Here is a 25894-nt window from a genome sequence, read left to right as displayed (position 1 = left end):
TTTGTTTTTTAAAGTTAAAATGAAAAAAAAAAAAGTTGGGACTACTCTAGAACTAAAGACTAAAGAGACATAACCACAGTTGATGCATACAACTTGAATGTTTACTGGTTTAAAACAGTAACTTGGTATCAAGTTACAAAAGACATTTTTAGACAGTTGAAGTAATTTGAATGTGGACTGGATAGTAGGTGCTATTAGAGAATTATTATGGTGTTGATAATGGTGATTGTGATAATGGTATTGTGTTTATGAAGAAAAATGCTCTTTATTTTTCAGCTCTATATTTTATTCAGTGGCAAATTGTCATGTGCATAGGTTATTTTCAAGTGGATTAGCAAAATAGTATGTATATATGTATATGTATATACAAATAACAAGGGAAGTATGGCATTTGTTGAGTGATCTTTATACTATTTTTGAACCTTTTATACATTTGAAATTTTTCATAATAAAAAGTTGGGAGTCATAAGAGGACGAAAATAAATTTTGTCCTAAATTTTTTATTAAAAGAACAAATTAAATAGTCCAGATCTAATTAAACACAGGGATGTAAGATCTTCCCTTGTTCCTTGAATTCTTCTTTGGCTTTCTAGGATCTTATATATATTAAGCAGCGGAAAGCTGAAAAAAAAGGAAGAGAATAATTGCAAGAGAACTGAGCCAGAAGCTGAAGGGAGAGGGTTGAGTAATCGATTAGCAAGTGATCAGCCATGTCAAACTAGCAGCCTTATTAGACTGTAAGGACTGAATAAGATGGTTGGATTTAGAGAGAATGGAAAGAATAGGTGTCAACAGTCCATTAATGTCAAAGCATTCTCTCTTTCCTCAGGTCTTTCCAGGGCATCGCTTCTCTCTAGTGCTGAAGAGTTCTGCCCTGGAGTGTCACATTAGAGAAATTGTTGATCTCTTCCTGCAGAGGGAGATCTTAAGATTCTTAGATCTTGTTTGAGGATAGAGACTCAATTACACGAGGGCTTTTGTAGTAAGGAAATGGAAATAGTCAAAGACCATAGGTTTCAAAATGTATATATAGATACATATATAGCCTCCTTGTGAAGCCCACAATTGGAGTGTATTTTATACACTGCACCACACCTTTTTCTCCACTATGTATTTTGGAGATTATTTTATATCTCATACAGCAGTGTTTCATTGTAAGGCTCTATCATATTTAATCTCTAATTGATGAATATTAAAGTTTTTTCTATGTATCCTTTAAAAATTATAGAAAATTGTAAACACACACAAGTAGAATAATGTAATGAATCGTCTTAATGCTAAAAAGAGCTTCAGCCCTTATTTTTATAGCCTGAGTTCTCTGATGAGCAGACTTGGAGATGGAGATAAGTACTTCGGTTTATTAGGGAGTACTTTGGTATCAACAACCCAGGAGGGGTGCCTGGGTTGCTCAGATGGTTAAGATTCCAAGTCAATTTCGGCTCAGGTCATGATCTCAGGCTACATGCTCAGTAGGGAGTCAGCTTGGGATTCCTCCCCCCTCCCCAGCCACCCCATGCTACTCCAGCTCACATTTGTGCTTTCTCCCTCCCTCAAAAACAAACCCAAAAACTACACACAAAAAGTGAAAGCAACCCCACAAACCCATCCCTCACACTTATGATCCTGTTTCATCTTCATCCCTTTAAACATCTTACTTATATGCCCCATTTCCTTTCTCTCTCCCCTGTGTTCTGCTGGGCCCAGACATCATATCATTTTATGAATACCACAGTTCTCTTTGAGTAACCTGATTTAGTAAAACACGTTGATTAACCAGGCTACTGGAGAATGATGTTTTCTGGTATAGGGAAGTTTGCAGTAAATGAAGATCATAGAGAATAGGGAAGAAAGAGTAGGGGCGCTTGGTTGGCTAAGTAGATAGAGCATGCAACTCTTGATCTCAGAGTTGAGTTCAAGCCTATGTTGGGCATAGAGCCTACTTAAACAAATGTAGGATCCCTGGGTGGCTCAGTGGTTTAGAGCCTGCCTTCTGCCCAGGGCGTGATCCTGGAGTCCTGGGATCGAGTCCCACATCGGGCTCCCTGCATGGAGCCTGCTTTTCCCACTGCCTGTGTCTCTGCCTCTTTCTCTCTGTGTCTCGTGAATAAATAAATAAAATCTATAAAAAAAAAGTGAAGAGTATTTTATTAGGAATCAGGAGGTCTGTATATGCCTTTGAGCTTTGAGATCAGTTTGCCATGTGATTTTGAGAGAATTACCAATGACCTAAATACCACCAAAATACAAACTGTTAGATGGTAAATCGGCTATATCCTCTCCATTTTTAAATTAGGAAGCCTTTTTCTTCTTCTTCTTTTTTTTTTTTTTTGTCAACTATAAAAGCCTTTCTTTTACGGTAGCTTCAACATCAAAAACAAGCAAAGCCAGGAGATAGACCCCCATTTCATGAACTTTCAGTGACTTGGTTTACTGATACAGGCAAAGGGTGATTTCATTTTTACTGCTCCTGTGGACACGTTCTGTTGAATTCTCTGCTGCCATTTTATGAAAATGTTTTCTGAGTTCTAATTTCTCTGAGACCAGATGATGCATCTGTTCCCCTTTTGCTTCATTTATGCTATCACTTCCCTTCCTCCTCTTATGCTTGTTTCCTCCCTCTTCTCACTGTTTTAGAAAGTAATAGTCACATGTCTTTTTCTTGCCTCTGCCCTTACACATTGCGTTAAACTCCATGATTTACTATTTTTCTTCATTGTCTTGTATTTTCTTTTTCTTTTAAAACTCATAATTTTAGTTAAGCTTCTTATCTCTGTGCACCCAGGCTAATTGTGGTAGCATCATATTTGTTTCCCTGTCTGCAGTGTGTTGTCCATGTTAATCCGAACTTTATACAATGCCACAGTTTTAGCATGTCACTTCTCTATTTAGAGATCTACTTATGAGACCACTAAGTCTCTTTAGTCTGATCCTGCTCAAGACTAATGTGAAACCTTGTAGTATCTTCTCCCTTCTCAAAACCTATAGTTAGTAAATTCTAGTTAAGTGTGAAATAATTTGTCTCATTTATTAGAATCTGAATTGATGACTTCACTGGGTATCTGTATCATAATAGTGCTAATCCTTTATAGAGGGCTTTTAATATTTCAAAATGCCTTTTTTCTATTGTCCTTATAGTAACTTTGTGTAAAACCTATATCAAAATCCATATTGCATCTTTATCAACTTTGTGTGCTGAACACCGAAACCTATCTATCGTATCTCTAAAAGAACTCTCATACTCATCTCATTATTGCCATTTTCACCACTACTACCTTGTATTATATATTTATTAAAGATATCCTATATGGCAGACATTATGCTAATAAACATTATGTGGTGAATACACAGTTGTGGCTCTTGATCTTAGGGAACACGAGCATATAGAGTAGCAGGGCAGAGTAGTAGTTGTTTGTTCATTAAACAAAAAAGCACAGAAATTAAGTGATGAGAGATTGTGATAAATTTTAGTACTATCGTTTCCTTCCTTCTCTCTCTCTCTCTCTCTTTCTCTCTCTCTCTCTTTTTTTTTTTTAAGATTTATTTATTTGAGAGAGAGAGAGAGCATGAGTAGGGGCAAGGGGCAGAGGACCCTGGGATTGTGACCTGAGCCGAAAGCAGGCATTTAACCTACTGAGCCTACCCAGGTGCTCCTCAGTACCATCATTGCTTACCAGCAATACTGTGGTAGCCCCGCTGGTCATCAAACCCAGAGTTTTATCCCTAGCCATTGTATTGCAGCTACAGTGATCTGAAAAACAAATACAGCTTTAAAACACTTGACCTTTTTCCTATTTCTGTCAATTTAACTCCAAATTCCTTCATACGGCTTATCAAGTCCTTTATGATTTGGTGCATATTTACCTGTTATTTCTTGTCTCTTCATTCAACCTTTGTGCTCTGAATGCCAACTCTACTATTTTCACTGTCGAGAAAGAATTGAGCTCCCTTACCTATGGGATTTAAAACATGTGATTTCCTGAACCTCTTCCTGGGTTAATTCCTACTGAGTCTCACCATTATTTCTTCCAAGAATCCTTCCTGGATCTGTGAAAGTACAGGTTAGGATATCTATCGTTTGTGTCTCCACAGGTCTTGAGATTTTTCCTCTATCACACTCTGTAGTAATTAATTGTTTGCTTCCATGTGTGTAAGTCCCACTAGGTAGTTGAGTTGTGTCTATTTTATCTACTGCTGTAATGCTATGAGCACAGAATGAAAACTTGGGAAATGCTGTTTAAAATGTATACTAATAATTGTTATTATGAGACAGAATTTAATTTGAAAGCTATTTTAGTATCATGTAGGAATTTGTAGCATTACTTCTAATAAAGTCGTGCAGAACTGAATTATCATATTTGCAGATAATAGAATTGTGTCTGACAAGCATATACAATAGTTTTTTTATGTTATAGCAGAAAGTCATTGAAAGATCATAACCTTATTAAAAATCCAAGTTTATTAAATATGAAATGGCAGTGCTGGAAGAAGCCAGTGAATGTGGAAGCAGAATGTGAAGAAGTAGCAAAGTCTGTGTTTTTAAAAAATATTTACAAGCATCTGTCATGTGCAGGTATTGCACTAGTTGTATTACATGTATGGTTTCTCTCTGTTATTAGCACAGCTTTCTTAAAAGAGGATATTATTGTCCATCATTTACAGATGGGGAAGCCGAGACCCAGAGGGGCAACTTTGTCAAGATTCCATAGAAGAGCCAGGATTTGAATACAGTTCTTCTGATTGTGAGTTCAGTGTTCTTTCAATTATGATTATTTTTATTGTTGTTGACTGAAGTATAATTGTATTTCTCTACAGAACTGAGAAATACGGGAAGTTCAGTGAAATAGAGAAATACATGAAATTAAAGCAACCAAAAGAGATGACTTAGAGGTAAAAAATAAGAACCCTGCCCTTTTAAATTTATTTTTAAAGATTTTACTTATTTATCCATGAGAGACACAGAGAGAGAGGCAGAGACACAGGCAGAGGGAGAAGCAGGCTCCATGCAGGGAGCCCGATGTGGGACTCGATCCCAGGACCCCAGGATCGTACCCTGAGCCAAAGCAGACAGACGCTCAACCACTGAGCCTCCCAGGTGCCCCAAGAGCTCTGCTCTTACGATTTTATTTTTATTTTTATTTTTTGACTTCAGAAGGATTCAGAATTAATTTTATAAATAACTCTTGGGGTGAAAACTAAGCCTTAAAAATGATATGATCAAAGACATGATTATTGGCAAAATGAGAAGTAGAATCTAGAACTCCTGATATTTGACTGTAAAGCTTGATCAGTTAAAAATTTTTATTTAGGGACGGCTGGGTGGACTCAGTGGTTGAGTGCCTGCCTTCAGCTTAGGATGTGATCCTGGAGTTCCCGGATCGAGTCCCACATCTGGCTCCCTGCAGGGAGCCTGCTTCTCCCTCTGTCCCTCTGTCTGTGTCTCTGCCTCTGTGTGTGTGTGTGTGTCTCATGGATAAATAAAATCTTAAAAATTCTTTTTTTAATTTAATAGCCAGTCTCTATATGTAATTTTTTTTTTAAAGGTTTTATTTATTTATTCATGAGAGGCACACACAGAGAGAGAGAAGCAGATGGAGAAGCAGGCTCCATGCTGAGAGCCTGATGTGGGAGTCGATCCCGGGTCTCCAGGATCACGCCCTGGGCCAAAGGCAGGCGCTAAACCGCTGAGCCACCTGGGGATCCCCTCTACATGTAATTTTAAGCCAGATTTTGTTTTTTTAAAGATTTTATTTATTTATTCATGAGAGACAGAGAGAGGCAGAGACATAGACAGAGGGAAAAGCAGGCTCCTCTAAGGGACCCAGATCTGGGACTGGATCCCTGGCCTGGGATCACACCCTGAGCTGAAGGTGGACACCTGGGACCAAGACCAGAGCCGAAGATAGATGCTCAACCGCTGAGCAACCCAGGCACCCCTACATCTTTTTTTTTTTTTTTTTTTAATTCTGAAATTCAAGTTAGGATTTTATAGTCTCAAACTATCATGAATAGAATGTGTTTGTTGTGTATGCTACAGGCGATTGTAAGCTCTTAAGAAAAATTAATATGATCTTATAATAATTTGTTTCAATAGAGAATATGTTACTATCCCCTAAAAAAGTTTTTCAAAGTTAAAGATGTTCATACATTAGGCACATGTCCACTTTAGCATATATGGCTTTTAGTTTTATTTATATATATATGTATATAATACACCTTACAGTGTTTCTTCCTCCTTGCATGAGTAGATATGTTAGTATTTTTAACATAAACTACTTTTTTTTGTTTTCCTAGTAATTCACTTTTTAAAAAAAAGTTTTTATTTAAATGTCAGTTAACATACAGTGTAATGTTAGTTTCAGATATACAATATAGTGATCCAACACTTCCCAGTATCACCCAGTGCTCATCACAAATATGGTCCTTAGTTCCCATCAGCTATTTCACCCATCTCTCCACCTGCCCCTGTCTGATAACCATCAGTTTGTTCTCTATTAAACTTTTTGTTTTCTAGAAGAAAAGTGTTACTCTCTTAGAAAAGTGATAGGAAGAATTCAGAACCTTTCTGGAGAGAGCCACAAAATTATTTGATTTTGATTTGATTTTTCTCTGTTGGTTAACTTTGTTGGACCAGGTTATATTGATTTATTTTATGAAATAAGAGTGTGACATCTCATTAAGAAGCTACGTGTGCTATTTTGACCTCAGATACTTTTAAGAAGTAAGATTACTTTTATTTACTTTTTTAAAAGATTTTATTTGAGAGATAGCAAGAGAGCACAAGTGGGGGGAGAGGCAGAGGCAGAGGGAGAGGGAGAAGCAGGCTCCCTGCTGAGTGTGGGGTTTGATCCCAAGACCCCCAGAGTCATAACCTGAGCTGAAGGCAGATGCTTAACTGACTGAGCCGCCCAGGTGCCCCAAGTAAGATTGCTTTTAGAGTACACTTTTGCATTAGTAATATTTCATTGAAACTAGATAGCTCAGTGATCCCCAAATTGATAAATGAATTTGATGCAGCTCTAGTCACAATCTCATCAGGCTTTTTTGCAGACATTTACAAGCTGATTTTTAAATTTGTATGGAAGTTAAGAGAACCTAGAATATCCAAAGGAATCTTCAGAGTAAGAAGAAGCATATTTCAGTGCTGAAAAGAAATACTGGTATTTTCTTCTGGTGAGGAAATTTCTTGAATTCTCATAAATTAAGCAAGACTAGTTTTTATATATTGGATTTATATAAAACTGAACTATACATACATTGTACAGTGAGCTATCTAAACCATCTAGGTTCATCTTTCACATGTTGTTTAGCTAAGATGAATTTTAATTATCTTCTGCTGGTGTTGGAAGGAGTCTGGCCATAGATGATGGTTGTATTTATTTCCTTGTCTTCATCTCACCTCCAACAAAGCCCCCCTTCCTTTCTAGGAGTCTTAACATTTTTCCTTTATGTAATTGTTTGTCATTCTTCTTACTACGTCATGTATTCCAGGGAGTTATTCTTACAAACTTGGGGGAGTAGTTACCTGAGTGTGCAGTGAGGAAGATCATATATTTATGTGTAATAAAACTTAGAAATTGTGGCCTTAAAGTTGTAGAAGTTTATTTTCCCTACATAACAAAATGTCTAGTGTAGAGTTAGAGAAGTGTTGGAAAGGCTTAGCTCTCCTATTTTTGAACTCACACAGTAAGGATGTCTCCTGGCAAGAGATAGCAGAGCCACTGTCAAAATGTCCTTGACAGTCTTTTCTGCCTCCAACTTTTGAACATTTCCCCAAGCCCATTTCTCCACAGTCTTCCCCCAACTTTGATTTAATACTCTCCTATCTAGGAGGTTTTAATATCAAGTGTGTTCTGAGACCCAGGAGTACAAATCTACTTCTTCGCCTGAATCCTATAAATAAGACTGCCTCCCTCCACTCCAGTTGCCCCAGCCATGATCTGAAAGTATATTTTCCTTTTTTTTTTTCGATACCATCTTCCTGTTGGTCACCAAGCCATTTTGATTAATTATTGTTTATTTAGAAATTGATTCTGCTTATTCTGCATTTGATGGAACTACCCTAATCCCAGCAGCAAGACACATCAATAACAACTACTGATTGTGATTCTCACTACAGTTTCATGTTTCATTTCAGGTATTCTTTATGATTATTTATCTTTGAAATATTTCACTTAACAAATACTTTCTATTTAGATTTTTTTATATACCAATCAAGAAGTAGCACTGTGAATAAAGACCATTGACAAGGGTATGTATATCTATAGGTCAGGACAGATTAGTTTTTACCATCTACTTTCCTTTGAAATACAGCAGTGAATTTTGGAATCTGGTTTCTGCCACCCCCGCCCCCAACATAAGACATAAGATGGTGACTTCTTACCTTGGTTAGACTGACTTCTCACATATTCCTTAGATAAGCAGTTAACTAGCTGATGTAATGTCTCCTGGAAAAGATATAGTGAAGTTCTTTACCATTATTTCCTTTTTTTTTTTTTAAGATTTTATTTATTTATTCATGAGACAGAGAGAGAGAGAGAGAGAGAGAGATAAAGAGGCAGAGAGAGAAGTAGGCTCCATGCAGGGAGCCCAACGTGGGACTCAATCCCGGGTCCCCAGGATCACGCCCTGGGCCAAAGGCAGGTGCTAAACCGCTGAGCCACCTGGGGACCCCCACTTTACCATTATTTCCTAAGGGAGAATTGCTTTTTGGGTAATGAGTTAATTTTAGGTTATGTTCTTTTATTTTTTATTTTTTGTAAAGATTTTATTTACTTATTTGAGAGAGTGAGTGTGAGTGAGTGGGGGAGGGAGCAGAAGGAGGAGAAACAAACTCCATGCCGATCAGGGAGCCCACGCAGGCCTTGATCCCAGGGTCTCAGGATCATGACCTGAGCCACCCAGGTGCCCCAGGTTATGTTCTTTTAAAAGCATACGTTCCTGTTATGGATTGAATTGTATTCCCCTAAAAATCGTATGTTGAAATTTTGATTTTCAGGACCTCAGAATGTGACCTCATTTGGAAATAGGGTTTTTTATGGAGGTATTCAAGTTAAAATGAGGTCATCAGGGTAGGTTCTAATCCAGTATAACTGATGTCCTTATTAAAAAGGGGAAACTTGGAGACGGATGTGCAGAGACAGATGTGCACACGGGGGAATGCCATGTGAGCATGGATGGAGATGGCCTTCTACAGTCAAGGAGAGGGGCCTGGAATAGATCCTTCCCTTCATAGCCAATCCTACCTATACCTGACTTCCGATTTTTAGCTTCAAGAACTGTGAGACAATATATTCTGTTGTTTAAGCTCTTCAGTTTGTGTGCACTGCAACCCTAGGAAACTAATACAGTTCTTTATGAAAATCCTTCATTGCCCTTAATGAGAATTCCTCTCAGGTTCTGGTTGACTGTTCTTGATTTTGGGGAGGATGCTGGGGATTTGTTTTTTATCTAAATCTTTGTAATTATTTTAGCTTCTGGAGAAGTTGAATTAGAGACTGATGATGTGTTTTCTAATGATGTAGTATATACCTTTATCATGTTATGGATGATTATTTTCTCATGTTTTAAGGGCCGTAAAATGCATTCTTTTTCTAGGTTTTCTTGAGTAGCCTTGTCACTCGAATATCAGAATGTTTTTTCGTGTTGCACCAGAGTTGGCTCATCTCCACATAGCACGCATATTCCTTAGTACTGAATCTCTATATTTGCATTTTCTTTAAGCAAATCCAGTATGCATTGAATATGAGTCCTCAAATATCTAGAGAAATAGTGTTCTTTCCAGATTTCATCATACTGTCTTCAATGCTGTGATCTTACTTAATTGAGAGAAGTCTTGGGGTGATATGATTTATTTATTTAAATATTTTATGTATTTATTCATGAGAGACACAGAGAGAGAGAGAGGCAGAGAGAGAAGCAGGCTCCTCGCAGGTAGCCCGATGTGGGACTCGATCCTGGGACTGGGATCACACCCTGAGCCAAAGGGTGATGCTGAACCACTGAGCCACCCACGCATCCCTAATTTAATACTGAATGTTGTCACCATGAAAAAATGAACTACTTCCAGATTGCTTTTTAGAAAAAGTCATTGTTGGGTATCTTTTTTTAGCCAGGAACATGTTCTACCAGATTTATTAAAATTGCTTTAGTGTTTTGCTTCATTTCCTAATATCAAATAGAAATATGCAGAAAAGAAATATGGAAATAATTGTGTCATGGTAGCCTATAAAATAGTGAACATGATAAATAGAAAGTGAACTTGGAATTTTTTTCTTTAAATGCATACTTTATACTAGTAGGCAAAAGATGAAGTTTTGGGGGATATAAACTGATGAAAGTCATGTAGTCTTATAAAAAAATTTTAGTATAGATTTTTAGATTTTTTTACTTGCCTCATTTTCTTTCCAGTGACTTTTTGTTTGTTTGTTTTTAAGCAAGAGAGAGCACACATCCATGAGGGAGGGAAGGAGCTGAGGAGGAGGGAGAGAGAGAATCCTAAGCAGGCTCCATGGCAGAGCAAGGCTCCATCTCAGGACCCTGAGATCATGACCTGAGCCAAAACGAAGAGTGGGACGTTTAACTGGCTGAGCCACCCAGGCACCCCATTCAGTGACTATTCTTTAAAAGCGATTTTAGTGGTTTTTGTTGTTTTTTTTTTTTTTTTTAAGTGTAGGTAATAGTTTAAAGAAGAGTCTTGCTGGAAGCAGCTAGCAATAAGACCATGGCTATTAGACTAGTTTCCTTCATAGAAAATGGTTTTTTCTTTGTTTCTGGAAACTTTATGGGACAGTCTTAGCATCCTAAAGAGTCTATAGGTATACACATATCATTTGTTGTCACTTAAAAATTTGGGGCAGAAAAAAATCACTACAGTGACCATTACTGATTGACCATGTCAAGCCTATAGGTGACCCTGTAGTGTCGCATAAGATCTGGTAGTCTCGGGACAATGGATGGCTCAATGGTTGAGCATCTGCCTTTGGCTCGGGGCATGATCATAGGGTCCCAGGATTGAGTCCCACATTGGGCTCCCTGCATGGAGCCTGCTTCTCCCTCTGTCTGTGTCTCTGCTTCTCTCTCTGTGTCTCTCATGATTAAATAAATAAAATCTTTAAAAACCAAAAAGTTCTGGCAGTCTCTGTGGAACCCTTTGATTATTCCAGTCTTCATTTCTCTCTGACTTCTCTGAACCTATATTTAGTTTTTAGCCACACAGTTTATAACACTTAAATCTGGTTGTTTCACCAACTAGATCTTGCTTTTGTCATATGAAGGAATAATTCCTTGTATTTGTTCTCTCCTGCAAAAGGTGTACTCCCATATACACTTAAAGAGAAATCCTTTTCCCCTCAAGTTTCAGAATTTACAATAAAAGACATTCATGATCTTGAGACATTATAGGTTGTGGTAAATATAGTTGAATGAGTTTCCCACTGAACATACTCTTTTTAATGTTTAGCACACTATGCTGAGTTTTTCTTGGACATTGCCATCTGTTATTGTTTTGGAGACCTAACAAATTTATAGACCTTACTTGTCATTGGTAGCATAGCAGAGTGAATAAAATAGGTTCTGTAGTCAGGCTGCCCGGGTTTGATTGGATTCCATTATTTCACTTTTCACCTTGTGACTTTCTGACTCACAGTCTTTATCTGTGAGAGAGGTGTGACCATAGTACTTACTGCGTGATTTATTATGAGAATTAAGATTTTAATTAGATTTTACATATATAAAATGAGATTTTAGGTATTTACATATATGGGTGTCATATATAATGTTCGGGAGAATTCTTGGTACTCAGGAAGTTTAAGTTGGATTCATAATACAAATGTATGTTTTAGAAGGAAATGTAATATTTGACCTTATTCTTATAACATTTCCAGGTTTGAAAACACAATGGCAGGAAATAGCCTTGTCCTACCCATTGTTCTTTGGGGTCGCAAAGCACCAACACACTGCATCTCAACAGTACTTTTAACAGATGATGGGACCACGATTGTAACTGGATGTCATGATGGACAAATATGCCTCTGGGATCTTTCAGTAGAATTGGAAGTGAGTATCTGAAATGCCTATTGTATTTTTTAGCTACAAAGAGCTTCTTAATAGAAAACAGTAGTCCCAGAGTAACACTTGGCGTCATAATATATTTTCTGTGAAATCTGTTTTGAGTCAAATTACTATTACGCAGGTTGATAATTTGTATTATTCATCAGGATTGTCTTCTGCTGGTTTTTGGCTATTTTCAGTGGTTATATCTACCCTTACACTTAAGGTTTTTCAAAAGAAGTTTATCCAGACTGAAGGAAGTTTCCAAAGGTATTAAAAATAGTTTTGAATATTTATACCTGCTAATGTGAATGTCTTGAAGAGGGCAAAACTTTTTATAAAGCATAAATTTGATTGTGTTTATTGCCGAATGTGGAGTGCACAGTGTGTTGTGCTGTTAGGCCTTCTCAGTGGACAAACTAGGGAAATAGGAATTGGGAATACACACAGACACACATACACACATACACGCACTACACACTAAGACCTCCAATTCTAACACAACACCTCAGGGTTTATTCTCCTTTTCCCCCCATATTTTTAATCTTCCTCTCTGATATTTTCCCCAGGGATTATTCTGTAAAGGGTAACAGAAAATGGGGTGGTAGCTAGAATATAGGACAAGCAAATTGATTTTTTAAGTATTTTTTTTGTTGTTACAGCCTTATTGAGATAAAATTCACATACTATATGATTTGCTCATTTAAAGAAATTGTGTGCGACTATATATATACGCATGTATATATATCCATATATATTGAATCTAAAAATATGTACATATATTTTAAAAAAATGAAGCTCATAGTGAACAGATTGGTGTTGCCAGAGGTGGGGGTGGGATTGGGAGAAATGGTTGAGCTGTTTTTGTTTTTTGTTTTTAGTTTAAGTTAGTTGAATTTAAAAAATAAAGTGTACATTACCATAGTCAAATTTATAACATTTTCATTACATCAGAAATACCCCCTGTACTCTTTAGCTATCATTCCCAATACCCCCATTTCCTCCCAAGGCAACCACTAATCTGTTTTCTATTTCTTTTTACAATGTGCAATATATGTGTGGATGTTAATTTGATATGATAAATATATCAAATTAATATCCCAAATATAACTCCTCTATAGGTTGGGCTGTTCTGGGCATTTCATATTTATGGAATGATATGTTGGTTTTTTGTGGCTGGCTCTTTTTACTTATTATAATATTTTCAAAGTTCATCTGTATTGTAGCATGTAACAATACTTCATTTTTTTACATGGCCAAATACTATTCCTTTATATGGGTATACTAAATTTATCAATTAATGGGCATTTGGTTGTTTGTACTTTGGCCATACAGAATCATGCTGCTACGCATATTTGTGTTTGAGTTTTAGTGTGGACATCTGTGTTTGTTGCTCTTTGGTATACACCTAGGCATGGAACAGCTAGAATGGGAAAAATGACACTTGAATGACATGTAAGGCCTGGGTATACATGTTGGAAAGTGGCTGGAAAGAAGTGCCATAGAATGTGATACACCCTGAGGATTGATAGCGAACTAAATGTAAATCAGCAGTGTAGCCATGACGAGAAAAAAAAAAAAATCACATGTTGTTATATCAAATATATTATATAAAATATCACAAGTGATTATAAACAATAAGACTCAGGAGAGCTTAGAAACAATTTTTTCACTATGTTGCATAGATTTTACTAGAGTGTTATATTTATTTAAGTTCAAGTAAGAGGGATAAAACTGGGGAGAGTGAGAAGTATTGGGGAGGTGGTAGTGGGGCTAGGAGAGAAATAGATCTTTTGAAAGATATTAAGAGAATTGGACTATTTATCCATTGGGAAAGAAAGCTAAATAAAAGTTGGCTTGGTTATTGTCTTTGGAATATGTGGAGTGTCTTTAGTATTATACTTTGTAGTAGCTATTTATGCCTATGAAGGACCAATAAGACCTTTTTCTGAAGTTCTGGTATCTTCTTTTCCTTTGTTAGAAAAGGATTAAAAACTGTAGCTAAAATTTTTGCCATCCATATCTTGATTTCCTTTATTCTATGCAAAAGGGCACCCTGGTCTAACATGGTAGTAAAATGTCCGGAGGAAATTGCAGAGGTAATGTATACAACCTAGTGAGCACTTAGATGGTGATAAGAGTAGAGGAGGAACTTATCGATGCAGACACCATCTCTTACAAGCAATGTTTGTAAAAAGCTTCCATTACCCACAAATTTACAGGATATAATGAGACTGGTTCCTATCTTCTTGAAACTTTCCTTCTATCAGGGAAACAGATCTATGCAGAGAATAGTATCAGCCATGCTATTGAAGAAAGAAGTAAAAGTAAGAGCTTGACCTTTGGAGATGGGCAAAACTTGGCTTGAATCTTGGCTGTTCTAGTATCCAGCTGTGTGACTTTGGGCAGTTTACTTAACCATTTTGTGTCTAGGTCCTGCCACATTTAAAATATGGTGTACCACCCAAGCTTGTGGTAAGGATTCTGTGAAGGAATGCATATTAAGCAGTTATCACAGTGCTTGCACATAACGATTTATTTAATGAACAAATCTCTGGTGTAGAAAGGGAAAAAAAGGTACAAGGAGATTAAAAAAAAAAAAAGTGTTGAATGATGGCTGACTATAGAATGAACTAGTCTCAAGGTCCCAGGTTAGAATGTGGGTGTTACTATTTACACTTTAGAACTGACACATCACATATTTTCATTATGATCATCTTGCCTTGCCTCTGATAACTTGGTAATTGTCACTTTTGAACTCTGTGGTCTTGAGGGGAGGGATGGTCTTCATGAATTGGTTGAACAGATTATTTTTGTTTTATTTATTTTTTTTAAAGATTATTTATTCATGAGAGACACAGAGAGAAAGAGAGAGGCAGAGACACAGGCAGAGGGAGAAGCAGGCTCCCTGTGGGGAGCCTGATGTCAGACTTGATCCTGGGTCTCCAGGATCAGGCCCTGGGCTGAAGGTGGCGCTAAACCGCTGAGCCACCCGGGCTGCCTTGAACAGATTATTTTATGATTATTTCTTTGTACTGATTATGTGTAAAATGTCTAGTTAATAACTGTGATGTAACAAATTTTTGTGGAATATGGTGAAATATAAAGAGATATAAAGAAATATAAATATAATTTACCATATATTTTCTCTTTGATTATATTAATACTTATTTTCTTTTGTAGTTTCCTGATGCTAAGTCTTTATAGTTGTGATTTAGCATTGATAATAGGCATAGATATATTTTTGGTTGCTCTGCTTGGCATTTAGTGGTCATTCAGAACAATTTCTTAAAGCCATCTTTTTCTTTCTTTAAACTCTAGAAAACTTCTATTTAATGAATAAGTTTCTGTTCATTAAAGGAACATGTTGATTTATGAAAATATCTTAAACTTTTCTTTTTAGCTAACTTTGTACTTATGAAGATACGGTAAAAAATACAGTTTCATTTACATAATTTTTTCTTTTATCTGATGGTGGGTGGCAAAGCCATATATTCTAGTTTTATTTTACAAATGTTCTTTGAAACATGTTCAGTGCAGTCCCCATCTGCACTGAGCCTCCGACAGCTTCGGAACTGGAATTTTGCAGCTATCCCCATCCAAGACTAGGACCCTACAGATTGAGGAGTTTCAGATGGACTAATTTTGTTTATTAAAGGATTGTTTAAAAAAAAAAACAATAAAAAACATACTTAGAAAAACAATTGCTTTTAGTATTTTGACTTGTTTACTGTGACTGTGCTGTATTTACTTTTGGCTCCAGTAGAGTCTTTTTCTAGATTTTTCTAGATTTCTTGTGTTCAAGGGTCAACTGTATTTTATTCTTTTTGATTCTATTGTGTGATTTTCTCAATTTCTCCTTTAGACATTTTGTTGTTTAGCGTATTTTGTGTGGATATTTTGTTGTTAGTGTATTTTGTTGTTAGTGTATAGAAATGCAATTGAATTTTGTATGTTTATTTTACATCCTGCAACTTTACTGAATTTGTTATTAGTTCTAGCAGTCTCTCGGTGGAATCTTTAGGATATATAGATATATAGGATCATGTCATCTGTAAACAGAGAAAATTTTACTTTTGCCTTTCTGATTTGGATGCCTTTTATTTATTTTTCTTGCCTAATTGCTCTGGCTTAGACTTTCAATACTATGTTGAATAGCAGTAGCAGGAGTGAATATTCCTGTCTTATTCCTGATCTTAGAGGAAAGGCTTTTAGCTTTTCCCTGTTGAGTATGATTTTAGCTGTGAGCTTGTCATATATAGTCTTTATAAAGTTGGGATATATTCCTTCTATATTCATTTTGTTGAGAGTTTTTAATTATGGAAGGATACTGAATTTTGTCAAAAGTTTTATTGCCTCTATTAAGATGATCATGTGCTGTTTATACTTCATTCAAATATTTTTATTTTTCTAGATTATGGTGGAAGTAAAGTCTAGTTCTAGTTGTAATGGCTGAAAGTGGAATTTTCCAACAAAGTTATATACATTTGAAGTAAAACTATTGGTAAAGTTGATTTTCTTGGAAGAAATTACATAACTGACCAAGAGCATAGTTTTAAGTGGAAGATTATTGAATCTCTATATGGAGGTGGAGTTAGGTGTATGAGAAAATTTTGGCTGCATGGGAAAACTTTCCAAGCCCATTCTAACTATAAACTGATTGATTCTTAAATAATTAGAATAAAAATTTAGCCTTTGAGGGAAAAAATGCATATTATGTAACTAAGCAAAAAAAAAAAAAAAAGATTGAAATTTTCTTAATTGTGATTACGTAAAAGATTACTAAAATGCATTTTATTTGGAAAATCTTTTCAGTTGTTACATACCAGAACTGTAGAACAATACCAGTAGTACTCTTTCATGGAACATTTAATTTTGAGCAGTTTAGCTTTACTAATAAATTGGGATAAATTGTTTGCAAAATGGGCACCAGGATAGGTATAAGGGGACTTTGTCATATTCTATTCTCTTAACTGGATATTGAGTATGTGGCTATTTAATATATTCTTTATATCTTATACATATATTATAAATTTTATTTGTGTGTATTAAATTTTTAATTGAAAAATATATCCTGAAATAACCTAAGACCCTGAAGCCTGAAGTAATAACATGCCATTTGGTACAAAGTAGATAAATTTGGGGGCTGATTGCCAGACTATTTTAGAATAGTGGGTATATTGCCATTCTTTAAGGCACTGTGTTACTAAATCATTAATCTGTGAAGGTCATTCTTCATTCTTTTTTTTTTTTTTTTTTTTAAAGATTTTATTTAGTTATTCATAGAGACACAGCTAGAGAGAGAGGCAAGACACAGGCAGAGGGAGAAGCGGGCACCATGCAGAGAGCCTGACGTGGGACTCGATCCCGGGTCTCCAGGATCACACCCTGGGCTGCAGGCGGCGCTAAACCGCTGCGCCACTGGGGCTGCCCTCATTCTTCATTCTTGATAGTTAATGTTGCTATCAGCATTTGGGAGGGTGCCCGTCCTCTCTTTTTTTTGAGTTTTGAGTGTGTTAATCTAGACTCTAGATATGTTTTCAGGTCAATGAACATGTTATTTAAAAAATAAGTGGTGTTAAATTGTTTTGTAACTGTCGTTCTTAATCTGATTCTTCTGTACACTGTAGTTTAGTGCTGAAGACTGCCCTCGTTTGACTTCTGTGACTCTCTGTATGTGTTGGGCAAATAGTGTTACCTGTTGCTTTTCCAATTTTGACTTCAGAACTATCTATCTGGTATGTGATTATGAACATTAAATGGATGGGGATCGCTGTTGTGTTGCTCAGTTTTTGGTGTTCTGAGCAGTTCTTCTCAAATCTGTCTATATATTTATATTGAAAATTAACAGGATTCCTAAAAATTAGTTTTTAAAAATTTGGTACTTATATCAACATATATGTGTATTTCTAGGTTAATCCTCGAGCACTGTTGTTTGGTCACACAGCCTCAATCACCTGTTTGTCTAAAGCTTGTGCTTCTAGTGACAAACAGTATATTGTGAGTGCATCTGAAAGTGGGTAAGTATTTTCTTATTTACTTTTTTCCTCGTCTTTATTGCAAATAGTACCAGTGTATTAGTAAGTAGGGAATTTTTTTCTTTTGAAGTATCTTTTAAGTAAATGCTTCAGTTATCTAAACTTAAAGATACTTGAAATATGGTTTTCTAAATGTGAATTTTTGTTAATGATTTTTTGTAATACTTTTATCGTAATTTATGATTATGTTTTTGCCTTGCTTTTGAGAAACTCAAAAGACCTTACAGGTTAAAGCCTGATCATTAATCTCTATTTTTTTAAGTTGGCAGACCATTTTGAGAGTTTTAAAAAAACCTGAATGATGGCTAGGCTAGCATAAATTTGGAAGATGAAGCCATGCAGATGTCATGATGTTGTATTCATATTTGTTAATACACTAATGTAATTGTATATATTCTTGAGTCTTAGAACATAATTTGTTTTTAGATCATTAGGTAGTAGTCATAGGTTTCAGAGTGAGGAGTTTTTAAACTTTTAAACTTTTTTGATGCATAGAAAATAATATGTTATTAAAGAGAGTTGGGGACTTGGAAAGAATTATTTAAAAAGGTCTTCTCTCCCCTTTCCCCTCCCATAATTTATGAATTTGAAAAGAACCTTATGTAACTGTAACAAGTAGAGGCAGTACCAGGTAAAAGTATAGTCCCTTTTGGTCAATTAAAGGATAATTCGTATTAGCATGCATATTCTAAATAAGACTGAACATTCTTTGAAAAATTGTTTCATACCATGTGAGGTATAAGAAAGGGCACCTTGAAGAAAGCCTTGAGAATATTAGTGTCACTGCATTTTATTAATGTCTTTCATTAAATAGAACTTATTTCTTTAAGAGACAAAGACATGCTGATATTTCTAATTTTGTATGTCATGTCTGTAGTTTGAGAAAGAAGCTTTTTATGTTATGCACTTGATAAACTTATGTAATAAACAGAATTATAATTGGAATATTACATATAATTTGCAAAATTTAGAATTAAGTTGACTTTAATTTTTATTTTGTGCTAAATTTTCTAGCTATGCCGGTAACTAATGGAAAATCCCAGTGGTTTAAATTAAAAGTCTATTTCTTGGTTTTGTCAGTTGGCCCTGGTATATCATTTGGGACTTTGCTTCATTACCATCCTTATTTTGAGGTTGAGGGGGAGGGAGCACTACTAACAGGAGTAGCCACTGTCTGGAATGGAGGCAGAGAAGAAAGAAAGTTCTTGAGGTCCTTGCATCAGTTGTGGCCAGAACTACTCGTGAGACTTCAGAACCAAAAGGAAGCTGGGAAGTGCAGTCCTACCCTGTGCCCAGAAAGAATGTGCATCCAGGTGGGGGTGTAGGTTGAAGGGGAGATTGGGATGGTGAGTGAGGACCAGAATTTTTCACAGACACAGTAATGACTATACACTACTTTTCCTGAAATATATCAGTTTTAATGGAAGATTCACTTTAAAGCACTGTGACAAAATTGAACAATGCTTTTAAAAATCAGATTTAAAGTTAGATATTATTTTTGTTTTATAGAGAGATGTGTCTCTGGGATGTGAATGATGGCAGATGTATTGAGTTTACAAAGTTAGCCTGCACACATACAGGCATACAGGTTGGTATCTATTTCCATAACAGTTCAAGTCAGCATAACTTACTACAGGTGTACAATTAAATGTTTTTTAAACATTGAGCCCATATTTTTATATGAAAAATGGGGTGGAAGTAATAGGACAAGAAGAGTACAATTGGGATAGTAAAAGTGTTCCTCATCAGATGGTATAGTGGGGGACTTATTAAGTAGAAGGGACTAATGAGGAAAGGTGAAAGGTAAGCCAGTTGCCCGTGCCACTTCTTTTTCTGGCCACTTTGATTAACTAGGCGAGAGCCCCTTTACTAGTTGGGTCAGTCCTCTAGATCCTAAATAATGGAATCTTTCATGCTAAAGCCTTTATGATTCCATTCATGATTAACACAAATGGATCCACTTTGTAGATCATATCCTGTTTATTACTTGTGCAATTGGTCCTTGGTTACACTTTTTTGACTTTCTAACTGTTGAAGAAATGCCTATTTCATATGCCTGCCTTATACAAGAATTTACATAGGAATGTATAGTTTCTGACTGATATTCCTGGTGTTCTTTCTTTTCTTTTTTTCTTTTTTTTTTTTTTTTTTTGCCATCAATAAGAAATTTACTTGTTTTTAAAAAATCCAAATGCTGGCATTGTCCAGAAAAATTTAACAGGTTTATTTATAATTGTTATAAAGTTGAACTGCTGAAACGTGTTCACTGAAACATTTTGACTTGCATTAATACTTTATGTCCCCGCATTTATATTAAAAATTCACACACAAATGAAAATGGAAAAACCGCCAATACCTAATTTCTGTCCCCTATTTTTCCACTTGCAATCATATACTTAGGTACCTTTTGACCCCATGGAAAAAAAATATCTAACGTTCAGAGAACTACCACCAATAACAGGAAGAAGAGAAAAGAAAAAAAAATTTTTTTTTTTTTTTTAAAGAATGAAATGTTTTCCATCATAGTGGATTCTTAAGCACGTTCTCCACGTATGTGGCGTGCTAGCTGGATGTCTTTTGGCATAATTGTGACACGTTTGACATGGATAGCACACAGGTTGGTGTCTTCAAAGAGGCCCACCAGATAGGCCTCACTTGCCTCCTGCAAAGCACCAGTAGCTGCACTCTGGAAGCGCAGATCTGTTTTGAAGTCCTGAGCAATTTCTCGCACCAGACGCTGGAAAGGAAATTTGCGGATCAGAAGTTCAGTGGACTTCTGATAGTGTCTAATTTCATGGAGTGCCACAGTACCAGGCCTGTAACGATGAGGTTTCTTCACCCCTCCAGTAGAGGGTGCACTCTTGCGAGCGGCTTTTGTAGCCAGTTGCTTCCTCGGTGCTTTACCACCTGTCGATTTGTGGGCAGTCTGCTTTGTACGAGCCATGGTACAGAGACCTCCTTACTTACCCCCCTTCTCCTTGGCTGGAGCTCGGTGAGCTAGAGGCGGCGCTGGCGTTGGCGAGCAATGGTGGCGCAGCGGCGGTTGCGAACACCCTGGTGTTCTTATTCTCTCATAATAGTTTCTTTGTGCTTCAATTTATGCATCATTTACTCTATTGAGTATTGGGAAAATCACAAGTCTATATAGAAAATATGATTTATGTTCTTGATGGGGCAGGAGAGGGAAGAGAAGAAAACTAGCTTTTACTGAGCACATATTGTATAGGCATCTCATCTAGTCTTCCCCACATCCTTACAAATTAAGTAGGAGTATACTATTTTAGTATACTCAGAAAGAAGCTGAGACCAGGAATGATTAAATGACTTGTCCCAGGCTCACAGTGAGTCATTCCTGGCGCCAGGATCCAAATCAGGTTTATCTTTCTATTCTTTCGGTTACATCATACTGCCTCGCTTAAGCAAATGGAGTCATTTGTTGGGAAAGAAATCTTGTGGCAACACAAATTAGAAAAGCAGTGGAAAATGGGAGTGAGGTAGTGGTTTGTGTAATAAAGGTTTTTTGTTGTTGTTGTTTTTACTATTTCTTGCCCTGGTGAGGGCCTTTTAAAAATTGCTTCTTTAGTGTTGTTAGGGTATATGCTTTTTATTTAAGGGGTATATATTATATATTTTTTGTCACATGAAGAATCAGGGTTTATAGAGAGAAAGAGATAATAAATGGTAGACAGTGACTTTGTAGATTATTTTTATTGAAAAATTACATATAAATGTCTTGGACTCCTTAGATGTAAACATATCTTGATTGTTTAATTCCATGGTTTAAAAACTTTTGGTTAAAATTTTAGGAAAAATTATCTTTGTTTATTCAACATATTTTTAGTGCCTGTTCTTTCTCAGATCCTGTATTAGGTCTTGCATTTAAATTGACAGCGATCTCTAAGTAGAAGATGCTTTTTGACAGATGCACTAGTGTGTGACAGTTGTTTCCTGTGTGATCTTCACTCTCTCAGGTCCAAGAGCAAGTTGTTTATATAAGCAGAAATGATAAACCTTGATAAGACTGGTACTTACAGAAATTACAAGGAGATGCCAACTTACTGAATTATCATGTGGGAGATCCCTTTTTAATATTTGGAAAACTTGTTTCTCCATTCAAGATTCATTCTTTCTTTTCTTTTCTTTTCTTTTCTTTTCTTTTCTTTTCTTTTCTTTTCTTTTCTTTTTTCTTTTCTTTTTCTTTTCTTCTTTTCTTTCTTTCTTTTCTTTCCTTCATTTTCTTTCCTTTCCTTTCCTTTTTCCTTTCCTTTCCTTTCCTTTCCTTTCCTTTCCTTTCCTTTCCTTTCCTTTCCTTTCCTTTCCTTTCCTTTCCTTTCCTCTTTTTTCTTTTTTATTATTCATGAGAGATACGCAGAGAGGCAGAGACACAGGCAGGAGGCCTGTAATAGGACTCGGTCCTGGGACTCCAGGATCATGCCCTGAGCCAAACACAGATGCTCAACTGCTGAACCTCTCAGGCGTCCCAGCCATTCAGGATACTTTCTTTGCTAGTATGAAGGTGTCTAGGAGACTAAATTTCGTGGTCAGAAGGTAATTTGGGAGTATAAAGTAAAAGGTGGGAGGCAGCTAGTCAGGCAAGGCTAATAAAATATCCCTGTCCCCAGGAGAGCTCTACTCCAGTGACTACAGTGTACGTGTGTCTCCTGGCTGGTGTTGGTGGATACTGACAAAGTTGGCTTCTCTGCACCCATTTTTTCCTCCTTGACCCTCCTCCTCCTTGATGGCTTACAGTTGCTTATGGTCACATTATCATGAGAGTGCCTAACAGTCCCTGGGACCTCTAGGTTGTGTGTCATATTTTTTGGATCAACCGTCTAAGATCTAGAGATGCCCTCCTCTGTGGTTGCCTGCGTTTTATTAGACACCCTCTCCCCTTGGAATCTTAGTGGTGTTACCTTGCCCATAGTTAATGTGCTCTGTGATCCGTGTTTAGGAAGTTGTAATCCTTCATATCCAGGGTACTCCGTAGTTGAGAGAAGATCATATTCCTTCACACACGATGTTGAGCCTGAGGGCAGGACTGAGGAGTGTGGGAGCAGACAGACTGGATCAAGATTCCTTAGTTTTTTTACCCAGCTGTGGAGTGCTTACAATATGCTTTGCACTGTCTAGCTTGCCCTCATATTGCCCTCATATTCATATAGAGTCCAGTTTTTTGGGAAGTAGTAGTCTGGAGATGAGATGTCTTCACCTTCTTGTAATCCCCTCAGAGAATCATTCTACTAGGAGAGTCACTTTTTTTTGAGGCTGATGAGAGACAGGTCCTTTTAGAAGTTTTGTTAGTTTTGTTTTGATAGTTATTTTTCCTTTGCTCTTTGGTTGGTGGAAACCCATCATTTCCTTTTGAGCTGCTCTTGGGATGAGTAACATGTAGATCATGATTGTATTGGTTCTTCTGTGTTTCTTCCGCAAAGTATAAATGTGCATTATGAGGATGATTTACATAGTTGTCTCACACTTCAGTCTGAAATAACACACTTGGATTAATCAGAATTTACCACTAATTATAATATGCTTGAACAGCAGTCATCTTCTAAATTTTATTTCGTCATAACTAGTAATTATAAACTTCTACCCACCTATTCCCATTCATCTAAAATTGATATGTTTTGCGAAAAGATTACTTTTGCTTTGATTTGTGAAGCTGATTTGTGAAGCTGATTTTACTGAGGTGTTTTATGAATTCAGTCAACAATCTGTTTTAGATCTATGGAAAATTAAGGAAGAATTATTATAACTTCTCCAAAATTATTCAAAAGGGAGGATGTTAGGAAAAGAATAAGTTTTGTTAGATATTTTGAAATTTTAATGTAACTTGTTGGATGTCTATACAGACATAAACTATATATACATACATAGACACCTCTAATAGGTACCATATAGAACCTGTCTGGAAATACTACTGAAGAAAATGAGTGCAGTAAGCGTGATGAGTGCCTTTGAATCAAGTCTCACAAGGAGAACATTTAAAACTCTTTTTCCTTTTAGTTCTACCAATTTTCTGTTGGAAATCAGAGAGAAGGAAGGCTTTTATGCCATGGCCACTATCCTGAAATCCTCGTTGTGGATGCCACCAGCCTTGAGGTGTTATACTCCTTAGTATCAAAGATCTCTCCAGACTGGATTAGCTCCATGAGTATTATCCGATCTCACCGAACACAAGGTCAGTGTGTGATGCCCTTTAAGGACTTTGGCGCCCTAATGTGATGGGTAGTTTACTGTAGAGTTCTGTATCATATATGACATATTTCATAAACATAAAACAGAAGTTTGAGGGAAGGAGTGGGGACCTCTGAGGTTGGCACCATTGGTGGGAGGCATATCAGGAAGGGCCTGAGTAGTAGCTACGGAACTTGGGTTTCATCCTGTAGATCAGGGGTTGGTAGACTTGTATTGTAAAGGACCACATACTAAATATTTTAGGTTTTGTAGTCCATGTGATACGTGTTTCAACTACTCAGTTCTGTCAGTGCGGCACAAAAGCACATAGCGCGGAAGTGAATTTGTCTGTTCTAATAAAACGGTATTTACAAAAACCAAGCAATGGGCTGGATTTGATCTGTGAGCTGTAGCTTTCTGGCCCTTCCTATAGATGTTGGACAGTCTCTGGTAAGAATGCTTGAAAGGACTTCTGTTTTATTTTATTTTTTAAAGATTGTATTTATTTATTTGAGAGAGACAGACAGTGACCATGAGCCAGGGGGACGGAGGCGGGCAGAGGGAGAGGGAGAAGCAGACTTCCTACTGAACAAGGAGTCTGATGTGGGGCTCGATCCCAGGACCCTGAGATCCTGACCTGAGCCACCCAGGCACCCTGGGACTTAGGTTTTAAGCATCACTTTGGTGGCTTTGTTGAGAATGGTTTAGATGGGAGATGATTTTAATACTCCAGGTAAGAGTGGTGCAGGTCTGAAGTCCAGCACTCGCTGTGGAAACAGAGTGGATGGGTTTGCAGTACTTCCCAAGGGCCCATCTTCAAAGTATTGGTTCTGAAGTTTGTTGATAGATATTAGTGCAAAAGGAGGGGTCTTTGGTCAAATATATTTGGGAGATGTTCAGTCAAATAAAATTGAGCAGGCTTCTTTAATCTTTAAGTAGAGGCTTTTTAATGCCTATTCGAGAATTACTGCTTTATTCCAGAGCATAGCAGTGAAAATGAGATTCATTTTCCGGGCGGGAACTCATTATTAGTTTGTTCACCTGTAATTGTAGTTATAGTTAATGTTTTCTTTAAAATATATTTGTAACAAGTAGTGTGCACATTTTGAACTTTTACACTATTTCCATATGAAATATACCAGTACTCACTCTGGTCTAATAAACAGGGTAGATTGTCACTGATGGAACCTTTTGTGCTGTGCATGCAGTTCTAAATGTTATCAGTTTATAATGTTGTAAACGTATGTAACTTTTAATCTGCAGTTACCATATTCTGGTCTTTGGGGTATTTGAGAATTTTGGATATATTGGTATGTTCCACTTTTATTATAAATTAACAGATTTGTGAACAGTCGTTAGTGTCTCCATACAGGGTCATGACTTGTAATTCCTGCATTCCAGTGCCTTCGTTGCCTAGAGAAGTAGATAACATGATGAGGTTTTTACTTACAGCAAATGGTTCTTTTTAATAATAGTAATAACCCATCTTGATTGACATGCTGAGTGCTATCCTTGTGGTGTGTCTTAATTATCATAGCAACCCATTGGGCTAGGTACTGTTCTTACTCTTTTGTATTTGTGTACAGATAAGAAAATTGAATTTAAGGCAGGTATCCACTGTTTAGTAAAGA

The 25894-nt window shown here is 36.6% G+C and overlaps 2 protein-coding genes across 7 annotated transcripts in view; one reads left to right on the top strand and one right to left on the bottom strand.

Annotated features, from left to right (window-relative positions):
- The window catches only part of WDR7 (WD repeat domain 7), a 353105-nt gene that overhangs the window by 9416 nt on the left and 317795 nt on the right, over positions 1 to 25894 (top strand). For 4 of the 6 annotated variants that reach the window (XM_072822456.1, XM_072822427.1, XM_072822465.1 and 1 more), the window contains exons 2-7: positions 4660 to 4739; positions 8022 to 8134; positions 11883 to 12054; positions 17962 to 18068; positions 19596 to 19674; positions 24093 to 24267. In XM_072822456.1, the coding sequence (XP_072678557.1) occupies positions 8121 to 8134; positions 11883 to 12054; positions 17962 to 18068; positions 19596 to 19674; positions 24093 to 24267 (547 nt within the window). In that variant the 5' untranslated portion in view covers positions 4660 to 4739; positions 8022 to 8120. Of the gene's footprint in view, positions 1 to 4659; positions 4740 to 5409; positions 7171 to 8021; positions 8135 to 11882; positions 12055 to 17961; positions 18069 to 19595; positions 19675 to 24092; positions 24268 to 25894 lie in introns of those variants that run through there. The other 2 variants (XM_072822438.1, XM_072822446.1) reach the window with 2 other exon arrangements.
- On the bottom strand, positions 20198 to 21115 carry LOC140631162 (histone H3.3A-like). The gene has a single exon (XM_072822487.1). It carries the CDS (start codon positions 21028 to 21030, stop codon positions 20620 to 20622), a length of 411 nt encoding a protein of 136 aa, XP_072678588.1. The 5' UTR covers positions 21031 to 21115; the 3' UTR covers positions 20198 to 20619.

This window comes from Canis lupus, chromosome 1, assembly GCF_048164855.1.
Source record: "Canis lupus baileyi chromosome 1, mCanLup2.hap1, whole genome shotgun sequence".
NCBI classification, from domain to species: domain Eukaryota; kingdom Metazoa; phylum Chordata; class Mammalia; order Carnivora; family Canidae; genus Canis; species Canis lupus.
Note: the sequence above shows the minus strand (reverse complement) of the source record. Positions and strands in the feature narration are given on the sequence as shown.